The sequence below is a fragment of the Cornus florida genome, unplaced genomic scaffold (assembly GCF_030987335.1).
Source record: "Cornus florida cultivar Cherokee Brave unplaced genomic scaffold, ASM3098733v1 CherokeeBrave_3.0.0_Hap2_Chr03, whole genome shotgun sequence".
Taxonomy (NCBI): Eukaryota; Viridiplantae; Streptophyta; class Magnoliopsida; order Cornales; family Cornaceae; genus Cornus; species Cornus florida.
The window spans coordinates 93,608,564-93,634,493 of record NW_026775573.1 but is presented as its reverse complement, the minus strand read 5'-3'; the positions used below and the strand labels follow the sequence as shown (position 1 = coordinate 93,634,493).

At 37.3% G+C, this 25,930-nt stretch overlaps 1 protein-coding gene across 2 annotated transcripts in view; it reads right to left on the bottom strand.

The window, feature by feature from the left end:
* Positions 1-1,449: 1,449 nt before the first annotated feature.
* LOC132300895 (AUGMIN subunit 4-like) overlaps positions 1,450-25,930 on the bottom strand; it is a 43,782-nt gene continuing 19,301 nt past the window's right edge. For both annotated transcript variants that reach the window (XM_059798183.1, XM_059798185.1), the window contains 5 exons: positions 19,640-19,698; positions 2,546-2,614; positions 2,420-2,471; positions 1,825-1,902; positions 1,450-1,734 (listed from right to left, as the gene is read on the bottom strand). In XM_059798183.1, the coding sequence (XP_059654166.1) occupies positions 1,657-1,734; positions 1,825-1,902; positions 2,420-2,471; positions 2,546-2,614; positions 19,640-19,698 (336 nt within the window). In that variant the 3' untranslated portion in view covers positions 1,450-1,656. The remainder of the gene's footprint in view (positions 1,735-1,824; positions 1,903-2,419; positions 2,472-2,545; positions 2,615-19,639; positions 19,699-25,930) is intronic.

Here is a 25,930-nt window from a genome sequence, read left to right as displayed (position 1 = left end):
ATGTAGCAATCACTTATAATAATCACAACTTTTGGATTTGGCAAATATTCTTTTGTTTAAGAGGGGCTTTGTGTACCAACAAGCACGGTAACTCATCTACCTTTCAATGTGAAAATTGAGTTCAAATGTGGGTGAAGAATCACCTCCAATTGCACAGTACAACCATTTCCTCCATATTTGTGAATGAACAGTACTTACCATGGTGGGTAAAAAATTGTGTTCAAATGTACTCTTCTTCCCTCCCTCCCTCCCTCATTTTAGCAACCCATTTGAAATAAAATTGAAATCCCATTACCCAACTACCCTTCTTCTCTCCCAAAATATCAATCAACCCAATTTATAATTTGATTTCTTTCCAAATAGATTTTGATTGAAATCCCACCACCCAACTAACCTTCTTCTCCCCCAAAATATCAATTAACCAGTTTAGAATTTGATTTGTTTCCAAATAGATTTTGATTGAAATCCCGCCACCCACCAACTAGCCTTCTTCTCTCCCAAAATATCAATTAACCCAATTTAGAATTTGATTTCTTTCCAAATAGATTTGGATTTCTTTCCAAATAGAAGCAGGAAGCCGGCTTTATTCCCTCCCAAATTTTGAATTCTATGATTTGTTTCCAAATAGAATAAGCGATTCTATTTCCAAATTGAAAGTCGGATCATACTTTTCCAAATTGAAGCAAGAGGCATGATTTCTTTGATTCTGTCATTCATTATGGAAATAAGAGGATTTCCTTAAAAATGAAATCTGAAAATTATAAGTGTATCCCAAATTATCCTCATTTGCTTCAACGTTGGCCTTGCATCACAACATGTATTTGTAAAGTAGTGCATCACAACATTTTCTTAAGTTACATCCCAATATTTTCGTACAAACATCTCAACATTTTTCTACAATACATTCCAACTTTTCCAACCTAACCTCAAACCTTTCATTATTCTTCGTTTTCCCTTCCCTTCTTCATCTTCGTTTATTCAAAATTCAAAACCCTAACCCTCAGACCTTCCTTCTTCCCTTCTTCTTTGCCTCACACCTTCCTTCTTCCATTCTTCTTCTTCACCTCAGACCTTCGATCTTCACTTCTTCTTCTTCGCCTTAAACCGTTGGTACTATTTCCTTCTTCCCTTTTAGAGAGAAAAAGGATGACAGTCGTGCGTAGCTTTTAGAAAGAGAAAAGAAGATAGTCTTGCATAACGTATTTTAGAAATAATATTTAAAGTTTTATATATATGAAATACAATATTTAAAGCTTAGAGAGGGGTAGTAAAAAATTAATTTCCCAATTTTTTTAATTGATGTGACACATCCGCAGTCACTTATTTCAATAGGAGGAAATGGTTGCACTATGCAACTGGAGGTGATCCTAGTCCACGTGGATGTGGGTGTTTTTTTTGCTGTATTTAACCTCCTTACGAAAACAATAATTGGAAAAAACAAAAACTCACTTTTCACTAATACCAATTATACCATATACTATGCTTATTCAAAACTAATACAATAACTGGATAACATTTCAGAATTCGGGAAGTACAACCACATAAATAATTCTCTTCAATAACACCATATGCTATGTTACACAACAACCGAAGAGGAAAACAATTTCAGAATACAAAACCAAATGAAATTTAAAAAATAACAATACAAACAATAAATTAGGTGCTTGAGTGATCTGGTAAGCGTTTCAGGTCCATCTCGACCTGGCGAATCGTCCATTGCATGTTTTCCAATTTCTGCATAAATCAGAATTAAACTAGAGAACTTGATAAAAAAAATTTACTCAAGAAGTGAGTGAGAATAATTTATATGTAAAGTAACATTACCTTCACTATATCATGGTACTGCCTCGCAATTGTATCAAAGTGAGGATCAACACCTTGATACTCACGAAGTCGCGTAACCTGGGAAAATTTGCAACATTGAATTTTTTTTATATAAACACACGGCAAGCAACCAGAAACACATTCATAGAATAAAGGAAATAAAGGCTGTATGGGCATTTCCTTCTCGCTAAGCAACAAGGGGACTAGAGCCCTTGAGAGCCGACCTAAGTACCACTGGGCTTACCAAACCATTACACGTCAAAACAGACACAAGATTAACATGGCTAAGCATCCAAAAAAAAAGGCAACCTAAATTGACTTTTCAACAGATTGTCACCCTTGTTTCCGTACCAAGGAAGTAGACTGATTAACGAAAATCCTTAACCCTTTCAGAATCAAATCCCTTAACCATGCAGATAACAATCGTACTAGAATTCACACAAAGTTAAGAGAAGCCAGTGAAATTCTTATATTACCATTTAAATTTCCCATGTATCCATAAACATTAGAGAATTTATAGTAAACAGTATAGGCAAATACGACAAGCAAACAAACAACAAATAAACAAAAAAGAATATCTAGCAGTGAAACATACTGCTTTATTGTATGCAAGTGAAGCTTCTTCTGTAGCTTCAACCAGATATTTCCTAGAACAAAAGAAAAAACCAATCAAAATCCTCACCATGAACCCAAACTGGAGATATTTGTTATCGTTCTTTACCTTATTTTATGGAGAGCTGGAATTGACTCCTGAGTATATGTCTCAAGCAGGAGAATATGCTCGAGAACCCTAAGACAACAATGAGACATAAATTATTAAAATAATGAGCAAAATTTTTTGCACAAATTGATTAGTTCAACTGTGGGGCTAAATGCTGACAGAATTTATAAGCAATTTTTGGTAGTAAGAGAACATAAATTATTGAGAGCTTGATATACATTATTTGGTCCCCTCCTGATAGCTTAACCCTTAGGCCAGGTGATTATCTAACATACTCACAGACAAGTAACTGTTATGCAATTTGTTTTCTAACATACTATCTGCACAAACCTTTTAAAAAACTATGAAGCTTACTTTGTGGATGGAAAACAAAGAAACTTAGTATCTAGGCTTCAAGCATTAAACAATTTGAAATATCTCAAAATTTTGCACGCTCGAATGCTCTAAAGAGCTTCGGCTAACAAGTTTGATTCAGTAAATGTATCATGGTCCATACTAACAGATATCTAGTCAATTGAATTACAAAACGAAAAGAAAAACCACAAGGAAAAAAAAAAATCATTTCGCATTTCACAAGTACAAGTTATCAAACCACTAGTGCCATCTATCTCTTCTTTATTCTTCTTCTTCTGATAAATACAACACAAAATACCACGTCCTTACGAACCTTAAACCCTACACCTCCAATTTGGGGTGGTACGTGTAAGCTCAAGTTGATGACTAGGATATAGAGGTAAAAATCCATGATATAATAGAGATCACAGGTGGATTGGGATTCTCTTTTAGAGGTCTACTGGATTTGGAGTCTTTGGGGATTCCCTTCCCAGGCCCTCTCTCTAGCATCTTTCCCCATGTAAGGTAGAGGCAAATTTATAGTCCATAGATAAGTATTAGTTGATGCCCAAACTGAAATGAGGGAACAGTCTAAATTAATAATTTTTGTCATTCTCATGGCTTGACCAGAATGCACCGGGTGGGCTGGTGTTGCTAGACTGAGGATGATAAGGAAGTGGTATATATAGGAGCCACCCCACATTGTGCAGATACTGTCCGCTTTGCACACTCTCCGTCTCACGGTTTTCGAAACGCGTCTACACAGGTTGGAGGCGTCCCTCTTACAAGTGCCACCAACCTCTCCCTCCCAGGAGATGCGGGACATAAAATCACCCCTCTTGAGACTCGGCGTCCTCACTAGCCTGACCCTCGTGGGTTTGTGCAAGCTATCCCATTTTCAGTTGGGGATTGGGAGTAGAGGGTGGGTTTGGGTGAGGTGGAGAAGGAGAAGGAGAGGAGGGAGGAGTGCAAGGCAGAAATTTGGGAGATAGCGACTTTGGAGAAGATTGCGTGGAGACAAATATCCTGAGCTTTGTGCATAAAAGAATGTGACCAAAATACAAGGTTCTTTCACATGTTGGCCAATGCTCACCGTAGGGGTAACCATATTGGTCAAATCAGGGTTAAAGGCTCTATGTTGAGGAAGGAGGAGGTGGAAAGAGTTGTGACCTTGTTCTATCAACATCTTTATCCGGAAGCCTCGTCTTGGAGACCTCTCCTGGGAGGCTTGGAGTTTGATATGATCTCCCTGGGAGAATAGGGATTGTTTGGAGAGGCCGTTTGAGGCGGAGGAAGTGATCTTGGCTTTGCAGAGTTGTAGTGGAGACCTCTGTTACAGGGACTCTTCAATAGTAGGTGAAGTACCCGTGTCCGACGCATATTGCTCAGGTATGGGATGTGTCCTAATACTTTTAGTTGGACATGTATCTAAAAACCATGTTCAATAATTCAATTTTATTATATTATTGCTTCAAAATGAGTGAACTACAAATATTACACACCCTATTACCTAAAGACAACTAGGAAAAAAAAAAATTACAAAAAAAACATTAATTTACCTAGAAAAAAAAATTAAAAATATTAAATTGAAAGATTTATCAGTGTCTTTTGGTTTGGAGATTTTCCACATCCGATGCGTGGAAATATATACCCACACCCAACACATGTACTCAAGTCAATGTATCATAGGTGGAGACAAATCCTCGGGGCCAGATGACTTCTCTATGGCCTTCTTTCACCAAAATTGAGAGGTGGTGAAGAGTGAGATTATGGCGGCAATTCATTTCTTCCACTTGCATGGTAGATTTGAGAAGTCCATGAATGCTTCCTTTATAGCACTCATCCTGAAGAAGGGTGAACCCATTGACATTAGGGATTTAAGCCCAAGCTTGGCGGGTGGCATGTACAAGCTTATAGCCAAAATCCTTGCGGTGAGGTTGAAGGAAGTACTTAAAAAGGGTGATCTCAGAGTCTCAGAATGCTTTTGTTGGAGGTCGCCAGTTTCTGGACTGTCTTGGTTGTTAGAAAGTGCAATGACGCCAGACTTAGCACTAGTGAGTCAAGGATGGTGTGTGCGATTGATGTTGAGAAAGCTTACAACCATGTGTGTTGGGCTATGTTACCTGCACTCGCTGATACCAGCAAGAGTGTCCATGTTGCGGGATTCAAGTCGAACACCTCATTTTGTCTATCCGACACGGCTACGGCTGCCATCCACTATGAAGCTCGCTAGTAGTCTCTAGTTCAAAAATAGGGTTTGTGTTTTGAACTTCAAAAAGGTTGAAGGAGACATCGACGAAAGAGAAACTTTCTAGTTAAATGTGCCTTAACTTTTTGTATTTTATTTACATATATATATTATATCATCTACCAGCGAGAGTGTCCATGTTGTGGGATTCAAGTCGAACACCTCATTTTGACTGTCCGACACGGCTACGGCTACCATCCACTGTGAAGCTCGCTAGTAGTCTCTGGTTCAAAAATAGGGTTTGTGTTTTGAACTTCAAAAAGGTTGAAGGACACATCGACGAAGGAGAAACTTTCTAGTTAAATGTGCCTTAACTTTTTGTATTTTACTTACATATATATATTATATCATCCTTGCCAAATGCTCCCTCTATCCCAAAAAGAATTTCTCTTTTAGGGAATTGTGACTCACAGTTCCCCAAAAGAGACATTTACTTTGGGACAGAGGGAGTAGTACTTTGTACTCACTCTTTAGGCTATCAGGCTTATTAATATAATATTTTATCATTATGTGTGGGTTATAGTAGTAACCGACAATGTTATATGTGGGTTACAGTTAAGGGTGGCAATTTTTACAGCCCCGTTAATAACGGATATAGTAACAATTTTTATATCGTTGGGGCAGGCATGGGTACAAAATTTTGACCCGTCGCGGATCATGGGGCGGGGATGGGTTCTAATAAATATCTGCCCTGCCCCGCTAACTATATAATTATATTTTAAAACTATATATATTATAACTTATAACCCTAATTTCCTAAAGCTTGAACTGAAGTATCTGAGTATCCCCATTCCATAATACCATAAGTCAGTGCGGCGCATTAGACCTATCAACGGATTGGATTCGGACCGAATCATGGTCGATCTGATCCGAATCCGATAAGCATAATGAGTGATCCAATCTGATCTAACAATCCGACGGATTCTTACTTAATCAATCCGTATCCGATATTCATTCCATCGGATATCCGATCCGAAAAATACGATCCAAATATAAACTACGCACTTTTGCAATTTGAACAAACACAAATCAACCAAATTGATTCAAATATACATCTCAGCATGGTTTGATCCACTTAATTACGGTAAAATAAAGAGGGTCATAGCTAGCGTTAAAGAAAAATAAACTGAGAAATGGATTTCGTAACAAAGACCCAACATCACCATAAAGAGAGAAAAGACAAACCGGGAGAGAGGCAAGAAGAAAATGAAGAGGGAAGAAAAAAATTGAAATAGTTTTTGTTGTGAAATATAGAAAATTAGGGCTTGCAAATTGTCATGGAGAAAAGAAAAGGAAGAATATAAGAAAAATGAGAGAGTATTAGTAACTAAAAAAGTACCCTGCAACAGATCCAAGGTCCTAGCAGTCCATGCTTTCCCTTCCCCTTCCCCTTCTGATTGATGACTCCCCCTTCGCCTTCGTTTCTCTCCACCCCGCAAGCACAATATAAATTACTTCTAGGGTTTTCATCTCATCTTGTTTTCAATTAGGTGACAAGGAGAGTTGTCCGTATATGGGTGAGAACACTATATTATTGTACACATAGCATTAAGATTAGTTTTGTTCATTACATCTAAACAAATCCAAGGGTGATATATATATATATATATATTGTAACGACCCAAAAAGAATACCGGTCGACAGTACCAAATAAAATAGGGTAAATTACACTTAGACCCCCTGAGGTTAGGTCATTTTACAGCTATATTAACATTTTGGTTTTACATTTCACTTATATTTGAATTAGTGGTTTAACATTTCACTTACACCCCAAATGTCAATTTCTGGTGGGGTTATATTACTTTTGAGGTGTTAAATGACTATGCTACCGTTTGACCTATTTTTTACTATTTTTGTGACCAAACTACCACAACATACACCTTCCTCTTCTTCCTCCACATACTATCATCATCCCCAATTCAACCCTAGACAGAATCACTGGACCACCACCACCACACAAAACCCAACTCCTCAAAATTACAAACATATATATCTATATAGATATATAAAACAGCCAAATATATATATATATATATATACACACAAAATTACACATATATACAATATAGATATATAAACACATACAAACAGCCAAACAAGGGTCGACCAAATCGATGATAGGGTTTGGCCTTGAATATCCATCGTCAACAACCTCATGCGGCACCAGATCGGTAGCGGTAGAGCTTGCCGAAAACATAGAGGGCGGTGAAGAAGCCGATGAAGCAGAGGGCTTGGGTGCCGGTGACGAACCAAGCTCCGTCGAATGGTTCTGGCGGAGGAGCAGGGGCACAGCCGAGCTGATCCTGCAGGGTGGAGAAGGCCGAAGTCGGAGATCTTGAGGTTTCCGGCTTCGTCGAGGCGTTCGCGGCAACAGTACCGGCTAGGCGTCAATCACCGAAGCGAGGCACAGCGCGGCGCCGATCTGCGAATTCATTCTCGCCGTCGCAAATCAGCTCCAAAATCACACACCCAATCCCAATCCCAACTCATCACCAATCGCCACCGCCATCACAGCCACCATTGTCCTAAACGCAGCTGTCGCTATTTCCTTATCGATTACCACCACCGTGGAGATGAGGGATATGTCAAGATTATGATAGTTCTCAAATTTTAAATTAAAGATTGGATTCCGGCGAGGGGTATGAGGTTGTTGACGAGGACCATCAATGTCATATATACATACAAAATGGTATTTTTTTTTTTTTTTTTTTTGCTTTTTGATGTGTGAAGTTGCAGAGACGGATATGAAAATGAGTTTGTGGTTTGTGTTTTTTGATGTGTGAAGTTGCAATGATGGGGTTGATGCCTGAAAAGGAAAATCGAAGACGGGATTCGACGGTTCAAGCACCGCGACCAGCGGTGGTTGTTGGCGATGATGAAGATTTTGACATTTACAGTGTGTATATATGTATGTATGTATGTATGTATATATATATATGTATGTATGTATGTATGTATGTATGTATATAAACAGAGGGGTTTGCCATTTAAGATTATATATATTTTGTATTAAAATATTGAGGGTAAAAGGGTCAAATTGCATGTGTCAGAGGCCAAAAAGTAAATTTGGGTGTAAGTGAAAGTTAAAACCAAAATTTTCATCTAACTGAAATATGACTTAACCTCAAGGGGTGTCTATGTAATTTATCCATATATATATATATATAATTCGGCATGACCTCTACATAAAGTCCTACTACGACCTGCAGAAATACATATAAAATACAATAACCTCACTTGGCTTTAAAACAACGCACAATGCAAAAAATATACAATATTCCCAAAATCAACACATACATATAAAAAAGAGTCTCGTTCCTTCATCTCATCTAAACGTGGAAACACCAGTCCACTACCTAGTCCTATAATCCTTTACAAGGAATGCACTTTAATTACATCAAGTTACAGTCTATGAAATATAACTAAAATTAAAAGTCCATAACTTACAACATTATACAAATTAAACTAAAGTTTTACAAAATAGTCAAGATTATATTTACAAAGCATTAAAGTTCAATTACAAAAGATACCAAAATATAGATCTCCAATCCCGTCTAAACTTATGGTGGATCGTCATCCGCCACCTCTATCCAATGTCCTAAAAATATTAAAATAATGGGGTGAGCCAACCGCTCAGTAAGAAGTGTCTAAGGCACACCTCTTACGACCCTGTAAACCCACATAAGGAATAGAATACAAGTGAATGGGATCATGCCTCAGGAAGCAAGTAAAACAGTAATAATATCAACAGATACATACACAAGTCATCCGACTGCCAAGTGTGCAATATATGCAAATAATATGCCATGCCATGAAATGTCGCTCCCCATTTCCGAAACAATACCGTTTTACCTTTCCAAACCGTTAGTGCAATCCGACCCAAGTCAACTCCGCAATCCGACCCAAGTCAACTCCAGGGCGTCACGAGAGGAGGATTGGCTTACTATCCACGACCACAAGGCAACTCAAAGGCGTCGTATCCGGCTTAGGTAGCTCAACCATACTAGGGTCTCTCCCTAGTCCCCTCTAGACCACACTAACGCCACGGACTACAAGTCGACTCCTAGGTGTCCGGTTTTCGCAAACACTTTTTGAAAAACAATTTCCCAAAACAATTTCATTTGTTTTTCAAAAGCATTTTTCCCCCTTTTTTTCTTTCCCAATGGAATGCATAAATGTTTTATGCTTAACAATTTCACCAACAGGCCAGTGGCCTAGCGGTACCAAGCTCCTACTTCTCAAAGAGAGGTTAGGAGTTCGAGCCTCAGTGGAGGCATGTGTGTGTGAGTACCCAACTAGGAAAAAAAAATGCTTAACAATTTCAATATTAACAATGAAATCTCATGTAAATCAATAATTCTCAACAATATACACATATTTCATGCTTAAATAAACAATTTAAACATATTGAACAAATCAATGCATAAATTGAATATTTCATCACATCAACTCAAAGAACATGTAATTGAGCCAACTATTCACGTAATTCACATTATCATATAAAACCCTAAACACCATAAGCCAAATAATCAAATTAAGCATGCTTTTAAGAAAATTTAAGGGGAAAAGTCACTAGAGTTAAAGAAATTGTGGGTTAGAACACCCCTACCTCAAAATTGATAAAATGCCCCAATTTTGTCCAAATTTCGAAATTCCAAAGGGTGGCTAAACGGCACTTGGCTCCGATTAAAACGAAGTTCTCGACGAGCTCGTTAATTTTGTTTTTAAGTGGCAAAATAAAATTCTCAAAGATTTAGAAGAAATTAAGGTTTAAAGTTGTAAAAGAAAAAGAAAATAAGTCCGGGGGGGGGGGGGGGGGGGGGTGGGAGAGAACGTAGTAGAGAGATTACAAGGGTTTGTAATGACCCTTAGGCCATTTAAGTGATAAAAGAAATGGTGGGTCCCACAACATATAAAATAACTTTAACATTAATATAAATATATATATATACTCAAATTAAATCACAACCACACATTCAAACATACCACCATAAAATATGTATAAAATAACAATGCATGAAATGTATTGAACCCGTGACACAACCCCAGTGCACAATAACCCCGATAGCGGGTCCCACTTGTCCTGGCCCGAAAAACAAAAAAAAATGTCAAAATGACAACCGATGCACTTCCAAGAGTCCTAAACCCAAGGAAATGTCCCAAACAACACGCCGACAAACCCGGCACACCCCACGAAAAATCAGAAAATCCCTGAAAATGGAAAGTGACGAAAATTGGAAACATTACATATATAATATATATAAATATAATTATAGTATATATTATATTATTCAGATCGGATTTTTAACGGATTGGATCAACCCTAATCCATATCAGATTTGTTAAGTTAACGGGTTATCAGTTTCGGATTATTATCGGGTTATCGGATTTTCTACCTAATCCATATCCGGATAATCGGAATCCGATCCATTGGTAGGTCTACGGCGCATCAAGGTAAAAAGTCAAAGACCAAACCCTCATCCCTCTCCTTCACTAGTCACCAAATCCTAACCAGAAACCATTTTTCACAAACCAAACGTTCCAAATCCAAACCCTTCAGGCAAAGATCGACGATTTATCTCAAGTAGTCAGGCAGAGATCAACGATTCATCTCTAGAAACCCTAACGCAATCACCAGTCAGGCAGAGTTCCACCCACTCTCTCTCTCTCTCTCTCATGATTTGATTATTGATTTCTAGTGCATGTAAGTTGTTAGACGAAATGGTCAATAGAAATACTATTTTGTTTCATACATTGATTAAGTGGGTCTGTGCCATCTCTTTAATTTTTTGTCAATAGGAATACTATGTTGTTTCTTACATTGATTAAGTAGGTGTGTGCAATCTATCTTCGTTTGGAGAAAGCCCTAAACCAATCTCTGTAACTTAGGTAATCTCTTCCTTAATTCTTTACAATTGTATTTGTATGTTCATATTTGTCTTTGCTTCCATTGATTAAGGTTCTCTCCATTGATTGAGGTTTTCAAGATCCTAGTATCAGTTTGATTCACTTAAGGTTGTCAAAAAGGGGGGAAAAATTGTCAACCCGAGGGGGGGGGGGACCAGGCACAGCCATTCCCCAACGAGGCAACGACGGATTTAGGTAAACCCGCTCCATACCCGCCCACATCCATTCCACATACAAATCCATTTATGCCTAAGGTTGGTTCTTTTTTTTTTTTTTTTTTTCCCTAGGGTTTGCAGTCAAACAATAAAATATGATGTAGGCACTGTAAAAGATGATGTGGCTGCGAAAGATTGTACTTCTGTTTGACGCTATTTCACATGCTTGCTTTGATAAAAGAAAATAAAGTAGACTTAGTCAAAAATACAAATTAAACAAGTGAGGGAATACTCTTTCTCCTTTACACAATGTATAAAGTGTCCAAGTACCCATGTTTGATTTGTGTCCCCATGTTTGAAAATTTAACAGATAGATGAATCCGACCTCTAGACACACACTCATGTCCGACACCTGTACCCGAGTCCAGGTAACATAGGTGCTGGGAGTTTTGATTTATGTCTTGGAGAGGATGGGATTTAGTGAGAAGTGGAGGGGTTAGTGGATCCACTTTTGCATTTCTGCAACGAGATTCTCTTTGTTGGTCAACGGCTTTCCCACCGTTTTTTCCAGTACCTCTAGAGGTTTGAGGCAATGGGATCCTTTATCTCCCTTCCTTTTCATCATGGTGATGGAGGCCTTCCATAGGTTGATGAGATGGGCGGGCGAGCTGGGTTATTCCAAAGGTTTTGGGGTGGGGAGGGATACCTCCATCCAGACGGAGATCTCTCATTTACTATATGTGGCTGACGCCAATGTGTTTTGTGACGCTGATGTGAGGCAATTAAGGTACTTGAGAGGGGTCGTGTTTTGCTTCCAGGCAGTCTCAAGGCTGAATATTAACCTTGGGAAAAGCGAGATTATTCCTGTGGGAGTGGTGGAGGAGATTGATTATTTGGCCAGCATTCTGGGTTGCAGGGTGGGAGCCTTCCCCTTGGTATTGCTGGGCTTCAATTAAATCATGAGCATGTAGAAATCAAGAATACTTCAATAATGATAAGTGCTGAAATATGCACATTTTAGCCCTAGCCTTGGGTATAATAGAACCTTAATCTATCTTTATTTTCCCGTTTTAATCTTAATTTGTTTTATTTCCGATTCCAGGTTCACAAGGCTTAAACGAGCTAAATCCAATGCCTTAAAACCCTTGGGAAGGTCAAACGGACTCTTGGCGAGGAGTGGGAGCAAAAGGAGACTGAAGCTGAAAAATAAAGATCCCTGATCGATCGAGCCAGATCTGAGATCGATCGAGCCAGATTGATCAAGCCAGATCGATCAAGCCAAATCCCTGAACGATCGAGCCATAAGCCTGATTGATCGAGTTTGCCGCAGAAGCTATACAAAAGCAGATCTAAAGCTATTTTCGAACCAACTCCGACTGTGCTTGAAATGGGAGATCCTTGGGCCGAGTTCTGTCCGAGCATATGTAGAGGATGAAGCCTCCTTCGGAGGAGGATGCGGATTGGAGTTGATGAAAGGCCAAGCTTTGAAGACTCTCTCTATCTAGAAACCCTCTCTCAAACATTTAAGATCTTGGGTTGTGCTTGGAGATGGAGACTGAAACTTCAATGTTCATCTGCGTCATCTCTATGGCTAGCGATTTCTTCTCTTCGGGCTTGGATTAAGCCCTAAGCCAAGTATTGTATTATTTGTCTTTAAATTTGGGGATTATTTGTGTAGATTGTTTAACCTTGAGAATTATACTTAGTTGTACCAAGATTAGTTATGTGTTTAATTCTTCCATTAGTCTTCCTATGATTTTTACATTATCTTATTCATTGATTGTGGTTGATTGATCTCAACATCTTTCACTTTTTGTAGTTGTGTGGGTGATGGTTAAACAATGGTGCTTAATTGATGTAATTGCAATTGGTTTGATAGTTCATGCTTAGATTTGATGCGTTGTGCTACAACACTAGTGTACAAGTACGTAGGTAGACAATTCATGATTAGATTTGATGGGTTGTGCTACAACACTAGTGTACAAGCAGGTAGGTAGACAATTCATGCTTTAGATTTGATGAGTTATGCTTATTGATGCAATTTACATATTCTCTTGACCATGATTATGTGCTTGTAGCCACAATTCTATTATTGCACAAGTATTTTCCCCAATTTGATTGCAATGGTACAATTACAAGGCCAAAGGTGGATTCTCTGACCTAAGTTCCTCAATATCTCCATTCCGTTATCCATTTATCTTTTCTTTTATTTGCATTTGTTATATTTTTAGTTTAATTAGGATTTTAAACAAACTATCTTTTCTATTAAATCAATTATTCACTAATTATAAATTGAATCAAGCCGCTGTCCTGTGGAGGATCCCTACTCACTATACTATATAGTAGTAGTGGTTTGATAAATGTAAAATTGACTTTCAAAGCTTCCAAAACCACATTCATATTGACCTTGTGAAGCGACCTCTCGCAAAAAGATCCAGTCAAATAATTAAAGAGGGAAATTTAGCCATCGTACCTGATTAATGATTAAAACACACAATACCTTTAGTTTTGGAAGAATATCCTTAAAGTCCTTCGAGATTTCCTGCAAAACATTAAAGTGCTCTACCCCTGTCCGAGAGTTGTCCGCCAATAGGGCTGAATAAGGGTTTGGATGTTTAGTCGAGGAGAGCTTCTTTTGGGGATTCAATAGTACACGTTTTAAAGTTATAGCGTCGCGGCTTGCGGCTTGCGGCTTGCGGCTTCTTTTGGGATCACTCCCCTTTTTGAGTGCTTTTAATGAAATTTTACTTATCAAAAAATAATAATAATAGTAAACGTTTCAAGAGGCAATTGGCTAGCTAGAAGAAGCATTACTTATCGAAGGGGGGCATCTGACATTGCTGAAGAGCACCCTTTCCAGCTTCCCCACTCATTTTATGTCCCTCTTCCGAATCCTGACTTTTATGGCGAGGAGGATAAGGAGATTGCAGAGGAACTTTTTGTGGGGCGGTATGGAAGATGAGTTCAAGTGCCCATCTTGTGGGGTATTTGTGGACTCATTCAGACGGGAGGTTTGGGTGTGAGGAGATTGGACTTATTCAGCAAAGCTTTGTTGGGTATATGGCTGTGGAGGTTTGGGGTGAAGAGGCACAAGCAGTGGAGGGGGGTTATTTGCTACAGATATAGCGAGTCTAGAGGTGGGTGGTGCTCTTTGTTTTTGAGGTCCCCGGTGGGAGTTAGCTTGTGGAAGAGCATCCGGAAGAGTTGGGATGAATTCGTCAAGCACATTCTGTTCAGGGTGCTGGATGGTCGCTTTGTCAGCTTTTGGTACAATACTTGGTGTGGAGAGAGGCCGCATGTGAGAGCTTTTTCAAGACCGACTAGGATTGCAGTTGATAGGCAGGAAATGACCGCACATTGCTATCTTGATGGCGGGAGACTGCCCTGGGACGTGCAGTTTGAGTGACTCCATGATTGGGAGGTGGAGAAGACGGTTGAGTTTTTGGCTATGCTTTATAGTCAGTGTGTTTACGGCCAGCAGTCAGATAAGTGGCTTTGGCGGGTTCAAGCCACGGGAGAGTTGAGGTTTGCTCATTCTATTGTTGCTTGGTTGTTGTGCAGTTGTTCTAGGCCCCCTCTCCCTTTTGGACACTCTTCAATGAATTCTCTTACATATCAAAAAAAAAAAAAAAAAAAGTCATATTAAGGAATGTAACTCTGTACAGACCTCAGGTTGAGATCACCTTTAGAATTCCACAACGCTATTCAATCCCGCAGTGAGCCATGACTATCAGCCATACACCAAGCTATAGAGCCGTCCTAAGTCTTGCTCCAAGCTCAAATAGTTAATGAGGTGCATCAAGATGCTTTCAGTCTTCAGCAAGGATTATCCATAGAGACGAGATCCTCTTAAGGATCTTCAATTCTTTGACAAGGCTTATCCATGTAGAGAACGTCCTGATGATGCTCTTCAAGCAACATTTGTCTCGTAAAAGAGGTCCTCGCCATGTGTCTTCAAACAATGCTTATATGAGAAGCAGGCTCTCATAACAAAGCTTATATAATGAGAAGCGGTTCTTGTCATGTAGAAGTGGAGGGTAAATATATACAGAGGAGGTCATCGCCAATACATGCCTGTTAATAAAGCTAGTCATTCAAAATTTTTGGGCCTCTAGAGAAGGCAGTGAGGGTAAAGGGAAAAATTGAACAGATAGAAAATAAAGATCCTTCTTCTGGTGACCATCTGATGGCTCCATTTTAGATTGTTTCTTATCAATATACATCTCAAGCTTACCTATTAAAAAAAAGGATCACCATCTAGAGGTAGAGGATACCTAGATCGAGGTCTACCTCTAGACATCCTTGAAACCACTCCTAAATGATGACTGAAGTCAAGTCATGATGGATAATTGCTATTTTGACCCTTCATAGTGGGGGGTGGTTCCGAATAAGAAATGTCACTGTTGTAATACCCCGATATTTTTAAAGGATTTATTAATTAGGATTAATTATTTTATTTTATTTTTCAATGATTTATTTTATTTTATTGAGTGCTAGATTAATTATCTTATTTTAATTAAGTTATATTTCGTGATTATGTATGATAATTGATTGTTTGTGTGGTTGATTATTGATTGAATTATTGGTGTGTTGATTTTATTGGTATTGTGTGACTTAGTTGTAAATTCTTGTTTGTTTATGTGCTTCATGTAATTAGTTATTTTAATTTCAGTATTTAATTAATTATCTTATTTATTTAAATTAATTGGATTGGGTTTAAGGAAAGTTTGACCAAAAGATGTGGTCTTGGGCTTGTATGAAACCTTATTGGGTTAATTAATGAAGGCCCGTGGTTATTTAATTATTTAAATGATCACTTTTGTATTAATTATAAATATATATATATATATATATATATATATATAATTAATTAATAATTGTTATGGAAAGATATATATATAGATATATATATTAATTGATATATATGTATATATGATTTAATTAACTAATGGGTTAATTATGGAAGGAATATATATTTATATATATATATATATGTAATATAATATATGTTTATGGATATAAATTATTTAAAGGTTATTATTTTAATTCATAATATTAGTTGGAATAGGATTTGGAATTTAAGGTATATAAAAATATACATAAGGCTTTAGGGTTAAAGATTTTACACGTTAGAAAAATAAAACAGACAGAGAGAGAGGAAGAAGAAGGGCTGACAAGGAGGAGGTCGGATCTGAAAAGAAGGACGTCGGAATTGGAAGAGATAATTAAAGCTTAAAGCGTCGGTTTCGTTTCAAAACTTTCAGGCGAGTTTTCTCTAACTTTCCTCTTAGAACTCATAAGGATTTCACCTTGAGTATCAAGGCTTTAATTAAATTTATTTGTTTAAAAATTATGGTTAGATCGGAATAATTAAAAAGTATAAACTATTATATTCGATTTTTAAATTATTGGATTTTAATTGATATATATAGGTGTTATATGTATATTTTAAAATCAATCTATAGGTGGATTTGTGACCCAAGAGAGTTAATTATGGTTTCTTTATTTTCTAGAATTGTTCTGTAATTTTTTGGAATTTTTCTGATATTTTTAGGAATTTATTAGGATTTATTTTCCTATTATTTGTTAGGAAAATAATTATATATATATATATATATAATTATATATATATATATATATACACTATTTATATATACTACGTAACTAGCGCATGTGGAGCTGCGGCACAATAAGGAATTGATCCAGCGCGGCACGGTGTAGGATAATAGTGTGTATACGCCAATTAGAGCCATTTGATTAATTAAACTTATGTGAATTGATATGGTGCATCGCGGCGCATAAAAGTTTGGTGCGCATGTGTATCTGGACCATAGAAGTGGTCTGGTCAACTATGGGATTATTTGGTGTATCGCAGACCATGAGAAGATGGTGCACTCGCTGATCTGGACCTTAGATCTATTATAGTTAATAGAAAATAATCCAGTGTGAGCGTGTTCATTTGCGCACTGATTTGTGGCCATTGGATGCGGCATAAAGGAAGTGATGGATTCAGTGTGGTGAGCTCACGGTAGCTGAAAGAGCTTAGCCAATACCAGCACACAAGGAGGCTTGAATCCAGCGCGTGCGAGTGCATAGTAGGCGCGTGGGCGCGCGTGGGAAACCACTGTTGGCCTATTTCGACACTAAAAATTAAAACGGTCATAACTTAGTCATCTTAAATCGAAATTGGGTCATTCTTGAGCTCAAATTTAAAGATTTTTCGTCCTCATTCCAATGATACCAATTTCATTATCAGATTCCCATCCTACTAGAAGATATTTACATTTTAGTGAGACGGTGTCGGAAAACTATTTAAACCGATATGGAGTATTTAGGGGAAACTATCTCTGACATATTAAGTAGCATTAATTTGTGTAATATAGTAAATTACTAATTGGTTATGGATGAATGATATATATATATATATATATATATATATATATATATTTATATTTATTTATTTATTTATTTATTTATATATTTGTATATATGGTTTATTTAATTTATGAGTTGTATGGATAGTTGTATATATATATATATAATTATTGATATATATGTATATGTGATCTGAAATAATTATGGATTATTAAGGAAGGATTATACACATATATATTATGAAATATATGTGTATATATGTGTAAATTAAGATATTTAGTGTTATTATTCTTACTTAGTATATATGGCTGGACTGGTTATTAAATTAATGATATGCGTATAATATGCATGAGATAGCTATGTATGATTTAGCGTATTGTTAATTTTAAAGTTAATTCATGGTTAAAGTGTAGGTATGGATGAATTGTCAAATGATTAAATATATTACCTAAATATTTATATGAATAGAATACATATATGGAAAGCATGGATGAATTGCTAATTAAATGTATGAATAAATATACCTGTGGAGGCATGATTGAATTGCCAACGTATAAATATACATATACGGAGGCATGATTGAATTGCCAATATATAAATAAAAATATTTGTAATGGCATGGTTGATTTGCCAAAACATAATTACATTGTTATGTGTTAGATGATTAAAATATCATCTATGGTTGTTGTATGTATGGATTGGATTAGGATTAGATATTCTTAAATGAGAATAGTTTAGTACTTACTGGTTAGTGTATTATTTTATATTAATAAAATAATATTGGGGAAGACATGGATGATTTGTCAAAACTTGGATTTTGGATATGTGATTTAAACAATTAAAAATCATTATCGGGTTGGGATTAAATAGAGTATTTCTTTTATTATAATTTATTGTTTAAATGATTAAACAACTTATTAGGATGGAATTCAGGTTAAAGGAGTTTATTTTTTTAAAAGAAATGGTGGATTGGTCTAGTTATGATTATTATTTTAATCATTATTTTATAGGTTTGGAAATTTAATAAATCTATTAGTGGATGTGATTAATGTAGTATATATAATTATTTATATATATGTATATCATGCTATATTAAAGTTAAATTCTTTATTAGGTTGGATTTTGATCAGAGATGATCTACTTATTGGTTTTCAGAGGTCTGGTAGAGAGAACTTACTCGTAGGGTTTAACCCACAATTTAGTTTTCAGGTTATTAGAAGTTCCAGTCTCGAGGTTGAGGATCTGCAGCTGGGAGACTATTATTCATCTATTCATCTTGTGTACTTTTAAGTAATATTGGATTATAGATAATGTTTTAAGGGGTCCTTGGGTTATGGGATTCCCGAGTTGTAATTGTTGGAGAGTTATTAATTAATGGAAATTATTATTTATTAGTTTTTCTTCAGCGTATTATTTATTCTTTTATTTCACTTTGTATTCTGTGCTTGATTAAATACTTTAATTGTTTTGATATCCCTTAATTTTGTGCGCGGACTTGATCAACCCGTGTTCCAAAATTAGGGGGTATCACAACTGTCGAGACAATTGGTGGTAAGTACAGATGCTAGTGGTAATGGATAGATGCCTAATACAGTAATACCCATAGTAGGAAATGTCACTCAATCTGAGTCATAACTGGTAAGTAAAGACGCTTCTGGTAATGGATGGGTGCCTAATACCCATGGTAGGAAATGTCACTCAAATTGACAGCTGGGGAGGTTAGTAGAATCATGCAAGTTTATGTTTCTTAACTCACAACTTTAGAATGACGCAAGAGTATTAGAAATTTAGAATTCTAAAAGGGCACTCGACAGTTTCAGATGGTTGATTTGATGTCAATGAAGGGGTTTTGAAAAGTTAAAACCCCAATGTTATTTTTCAAAACACAAACAATCCTGGTCCAAGTTGCAGAATTTCTCAGTTTTTACCTCTGCATCATGCTTCTTGTTATGCTAACCACTGGAAGAATAAGTTTAAATTACTCCAACCATATTTAAATTCACTATGAATAATAAAAGGCTAGCAATATTAACGGTTAAAGAAAGGAATAATATAACAGCAACTGATGAGACGAACCTCAATTTTGCATTCATGGTCTCACACCTTTTGCACAGCCAAGTTTTTTGCAGTTCATCCTATTGAATAGTTACATAGAAATTTAGTTTACAGGTCCCTAATAGTAGGAAAAGAACAACATAGAAAGTGAATTCAGCTGATACTGTTTCATTAATATCATTCTATATAATGCTCAAAGTACGTCAATAGAAATATAAAAAGAAGAAAAATGAGAGAATTGTGTAAAGGCTTGAATGATATATATAATATGTAAAGGTTTGAATGATATCTATCACTCATTCACAGCTCTAGTATTTATAGATAAAATAAGAGCAAATGCTCATATTACAAGAAAAGAAACTAAATCAAATCTCAATCAAATCTCTGCTAATATGGTAAGTCATTCCATAAATCATGGCTATCATATATGCTAACATATGCATAATTAAATCTATGCTAATGTGGTAAGTCATTCCATAAATAGTGGTTATCATATATGCTAACACTCCCCCCTCAAGTTGGTGCGTGGATATCTGAAACGCCCAACTTGGACAACGCATCTTCAAACACGGTCTTGCTAGCACCCTTCTTCAGAATCTACAAGTTGCAGAGTGCAAATCTGACTAGATTTAAAATATCGATCAACAAACCAAAAATGTCTCCTTGACCATAAACAATTAATAATGTCTCCTCATACCATAAACAATTAGTAATGTCTCCTCAGACCATGAACAACCAATCACGTCTCCTCAGACCATGAACAACCAACAATATGTCTCCTGAGACCGTAAATAATCAACAATATCTCCTCAGATCATTCCCCTTCACATGTTTAAAACATGTAGATGGAAGAATCAACAATGTCTCCTCAGACCATTTCGCTTCATACATACATATGTTTAAACAATGTAAAAGAAAGAATCAACAATGTCCCCTCAGATCAAAAAAAAAACAACTATGTCTCCTCAGACCATAAAAAAGAAACTACGTCTCCTCATACCGTTTCTCAATGCCAAACCCGTAATGCCCTCATTGAGGTGCCTACCCGACACCTCCCGGATGGCCATTAGACCATTCCCGAATGGGTGGTGCCGAACTCACAATGCCCTCATTGCAGTCGAACCACCCTAGCTCTGATACCAAGTAGAAATATAAAAAGAAGAAAAATGAGATAATTGTGTAAAAGCTTGAATGATATGTATAATATGTAAAGGCTTAAATGATATCTATCACTCATTCACAGCTCTAGTATTTATAGATAAAATAAGAACACATGCTCATGTTACAAGAAAAGAAACTAAATCAAATCTCTGCTAATATGGTAAGTCATACCATAAATCATGGCTATCATATATGCTAACATATGCATAATCAAATCTATGCTAATATGGTAAGTCATTCCATAAATTGTGGCTATCATATATGCTAACAACATCCTAATTGTTGAAAGAGAGAGAGAGAAACAAAAACAAAAAAAAAATATATGAAAACGTGTATATTATTAAGTAATACAGTAATATAATGGTGTTTAAAAAAGAGAAGCTACGGGAGTAGGTGAGTGGAGAACAAGTAAACCCTCTACATGGTAATTCTATATATGGTAATGAGGGGTAAGTGACAACTCATACAATACTAACTGTACACGTGTGACAACTCATACAATACTGTACAACGTGACAACTCATACAATACTGTACAACATTCCCCCTCAAACTGGAGAGTAAATGCCAATAACTCACACCTTGCTACATATGGAATCAATATAGTTCTTGGGAAGCGCCTTAGTGAAGATGTCAGCCAGCTGTCTACCAGAAGGAACAAAAGGTGTAACAATCTCATTTGAGTCAACTTTAGATCAGATGAAATGGCAATCTACTTCAATGTATTTAGTCCTCTCATGGTAAACTGGATTGCTAGCAATATGAATAGCTGCTTGATTGTCACAATGGAGAGGAATTGGGTACTGGACTGAAATCCCAAGTTCCTGTAAAAGAGTTTTCAACCAAGTAAGTTCACAAGCAGTGCATGCCATGGCACGATACTCTGCTTCAGCCTTGGAACAATCCACAACTAACTGTTTCCTACTCATCCAAGTTACTAAATTTCCTCCTATGAAGATGCAGTAAACCGTGGTGGACCGTCGATCAGAAGGAGAACTGACCCAATTTGCATTTGTGTATCCCTCAATCCGAAGATGTCCAGATGATCGATAAAGCAGACCATGTCCCGGAGCACCCTTAAGATACTTCAAGATGCGTACAACTGCCTTCATATGAGGTACCCAAGGACTAGTCATGAACTGGCTCACAACACTGACTGCATAGGAGATGTTTGAACGAGTGATTGTGAAGTATATAAGTTTACCTACAAGTCCGATAAATCTTTGGATCATCGAGTTGGTCACCATCATCCACCTTAAGTTTTACATTAGTCTTCATGGGTGTAGCTACAGGTTTCGAACCAAGATATCTAGTATCCTATAAGAGATCAAGAGTATACTTCCGCTAAGAAAGACTAATGCCTTACTTCGACCGAGCCACCTCAATTCCTAGAAAATACGAAGTTTGCCCAAATCCTTAGTAAGGAAACTAGAACTCAAGTGATGAATTGGAACTTATATCCCATCTTTGTCACTGCCGATGATAACGATACCATCTACATACACCATAAGATCACAATACCACGTTTCGTTTTCTTAAAAAAGAAAGAGTGGTCAACCTGGCTTCTGGTCATACCATGAACTACCACTTCTTTACTGAACTTATAAACCATACATGAGGGGACTGTTTGAGGCCATAAATAAACTTCTTGAGATGACACACACACTCCCCCTTATACTCAAACCCAGGTGGTTGAGTCATATAGACTGTCTCAATAAGTTCACCATGCAGAAAGGCATTTTTAACATCAAGTTGATGAAGTGACAGTCTAGATTAGCTGCAAGAGAGATTATCACACGAACAAAATTCAGTTTGGCCACAGGAGAGAACGTCCCAGTATAATCAAGGCCATAAGTCTGAGTGTAGCCTTTAGTAACAAGTCGAGCTTTGAGACGGTCAACAGTACCATCAGGGTTCTGTTTAACAGTAAAAACCCAACAACAACCAACAACCAACAACCTGAGTATCAGCAGCCTTAGGAACAAGGTCCCAAGTATGATTCAATTTTAAAGCATTTAGTTCTTCCATAGCTTTCCTCCACCCTTGATGAGAAAGTGTCTCCTTGTAGGACTTAGGAAGAGCGATAGAGGATAATGACAAAGAAAAAGCTTGAAAGGAGGAGGACAATTTATTATACGATACAAAATTGGAGATAGGGTGACTGGTGCAAGACCGTTTACTTTTCCGAACAATAATAGGTTAATCAAGATCAGAGTCCACAGAGATGGAAGAATCTCCAGGCGTTGAAGCGACTGGTGGAAGTGGCAAGGCTGGGTTTACTACTTCAATCGTTGGAACATGATTAACTACTCTTTTTCGGCAACAAGCATAGACACGAAGAGCTGGTGGGATGTCAGAATCAAAAACTAGAGTTGGAAGAACAGACTCTTGAAGAACAGAGTTCTCCAGACGACTGCCTTCCTGGGAATAATAAGGAACATCCTCAAAGAAAGTTACATCTGCACACACAAATTGTTTACGAAGAGTTGGACTGTAACATTTATATCCCTTTTAAGTGCGAGAATTGTTAGAATATATATATATATATATATATATGTTGGGCCAATTTGTAATTTACTTATAGTTTGTGGCCTTAGTATAATTAGGCCTTTCTTACATTTTTATATAACCCCTATTTTGTTTAGGGATTAAGGTAATGAGAATTGTGCAGCCTCCATCAGTTTCTCTCTATGCTTCTAAATTCTACATGGTATCAGAGCAACGGTCCAATTAGTGTCGTTGTCACCGCGAGCTGCATAATTGATTGCTAGGGTGTGTATTAGCTTCATGTGCACTAGCTTCGAGCTGTCGCAAGTTTCATAATCAGTTGCTTATTTTTGGTTGATTGTCATTGTTGTGTTCATCACTTGGAGGAGATTACAGAGGGTTCATCATGCCAAGATCGTTGCAGAGGTTGGTATACATCATCACGAAACAGCCCAACTTCATCGTCGTTTCTCTGGTTGTGTCGCGATTCTTTTTGGACATCGCGAAGATCCTAATTTTGTGATCGAAGAAACTGGTCGGTGGAATTGCATAGAGCTTCTTCATCGCGAACCATTTCTTCTGTTGTTATCGGAAGTTGCAGTCACTATTGCCGGAAGTTGCAGAGACAGACTTGTTGGTTGGTTTCTGTTGGCCAGTGCTTGCGTTCTCCGGTCGACATCTCATCGCCGATGATTGTGAAGGAAGGAGGGTGTTTGGCTAATGGGTTTGGGTGTCCCAACCCGTCATCGTCATCATCCCTAAGATTGGTATCTCCATTGTCGTCGTTGTCTGGAATTGTGAAGAAGAAGAGGGGTGTTTGGCTACATGACTATGGTAGCCCAAACTAGTTTTGTTGGAACTCAGTTTTGTAGTGACCTAGTTCAGTTTCAACCCGGTTTGTAGACCTGACCCTATTTTGAGATACGGTTCGTATATTGAGACCCGACCCGTTTTGGATCCACAGACCCAGTTCAACTTAGAATTCCCCCCCCCCCCTCTTTAGTGGTGCCAGAAAAGAACAGAACAGAAAAAACATACTGTTTTTTATGGTTCTGCATTCTCCAATTCTAGCCAAAAAAAATATTCGAGTTTGTTATTTTGGTTATTCAGCTCCAGGTTTAGGAGCTAGAACAGATTTTAGGTTGTTTCTCTTCTGCCTCTTCCATTTTTTTACTACAATGTCAGCATCTGTTAGTACTGATAGTGTCAGAATATCCCAAGCCAAGTTCAATGCCTTAGTCAATTCGGCACAACAAAAATCTGTTGATGGTGTTGTCAACTTTGCCCAAACAGGTAACATTGCATGTTTTTCAGACTTCTAGTCTTCCTCTTCCTCTTGGGTTCTTGACTCTGGGCATCTACCCATTTAACGGGCAATGAATCTCTATTTTTTGAATTACACAATTTTTGTTACTTTAGCTGACGGCAGGACTCGTCCCATTATTGGACAGGGTACAATTCGCCTAACGTCCTCCATTGTGTTACCTAATGTGCAACTAGTCCCCTAGTTTCCTTTAATTTATTATCTGTGAGTAGGATAACTCTAAGCACTCAATTGTTGTGTGATTTTTTATCCTTCATTTTGTGTCTTTCAAGACCTCAAAACAAAAATGACAATTGGTGGAGGCATTGCGAAAAATGGTCTCTATTACATGGAATGTGAGTCATCTACTAGTGATATGGCTCTCATTCACGGGTCTCTGTCCACCAGTGGCATTATCGGTTGGATCATCCCTCATTGAGGTACTTGAAATCTGCACTACCTTTTCTTGAGTCCGTGTCTAATTTAGACTATGAGTCGTGTCAATTGGGCAAGCACCATAGTGTCTTTTCCTCCCTGTATTGATAATCGTCCCTGTATTTATTTGAATTGGTGCATACAGACATTTGAGGTCCTGCTCGTCATGTCAGTCACTTAGGGTTTTCCTATTCTGTTACCTTTGTTGATGACTATTCAAGGATGACTTGGATGTTTTTAATGAAAGATCGTTCTGAACTTTTTCCCATATTTCAATTATTTTTAAAGAAATTGAGGTCCAGTTTGGATGTGTTATACGAACTTTACAATCTGATAATGCCATGGAATATGTCAAAGGTGCTATTTCTCAATTTTGCGACACTCATGGTATTTTGCACCAAACTTCTTATTCTTATACTCCTCAACAAAAATGGCGTAGCAAAACGAAAAAATAGGCATTTAATTGAAATAACTCGAACCTTAATGATCCATACGCATCTTCCCAATGCATTCTAGGGAGATACCGTTTTAACTGCTTGCTATTTAATTAATCGCATGCCATCTTCCATTCATAACTGGAAGAGCCCTCTTTCTATGGTTTTTCCTACCTGTCCGTTATTTGCATTAACGCCTCATGTTTTTGGTTGTGTGTGCTTTGCTCATGTATTACGTCTTGGCACAGATAAATTGTCTCCTCGTGCCATTAAATGCGTCTTTATTGGTTATTCACGAACTCAAAAAGGTTATAAATGTTGGAATCCTAGCACTCGTAGTGCTTTTGTGTGTATGGATGTCACCTTTTTTAGGACACTCCTTACTTCTCTTCACGTGGTTCGTCTTTAAATACCGATTTGTTGCTTCCGTTGCCTGTTGTGTCTGCTTCAATTGAATGTGTCTGCTTCAATTGAATTTGTCACACCACAGCCA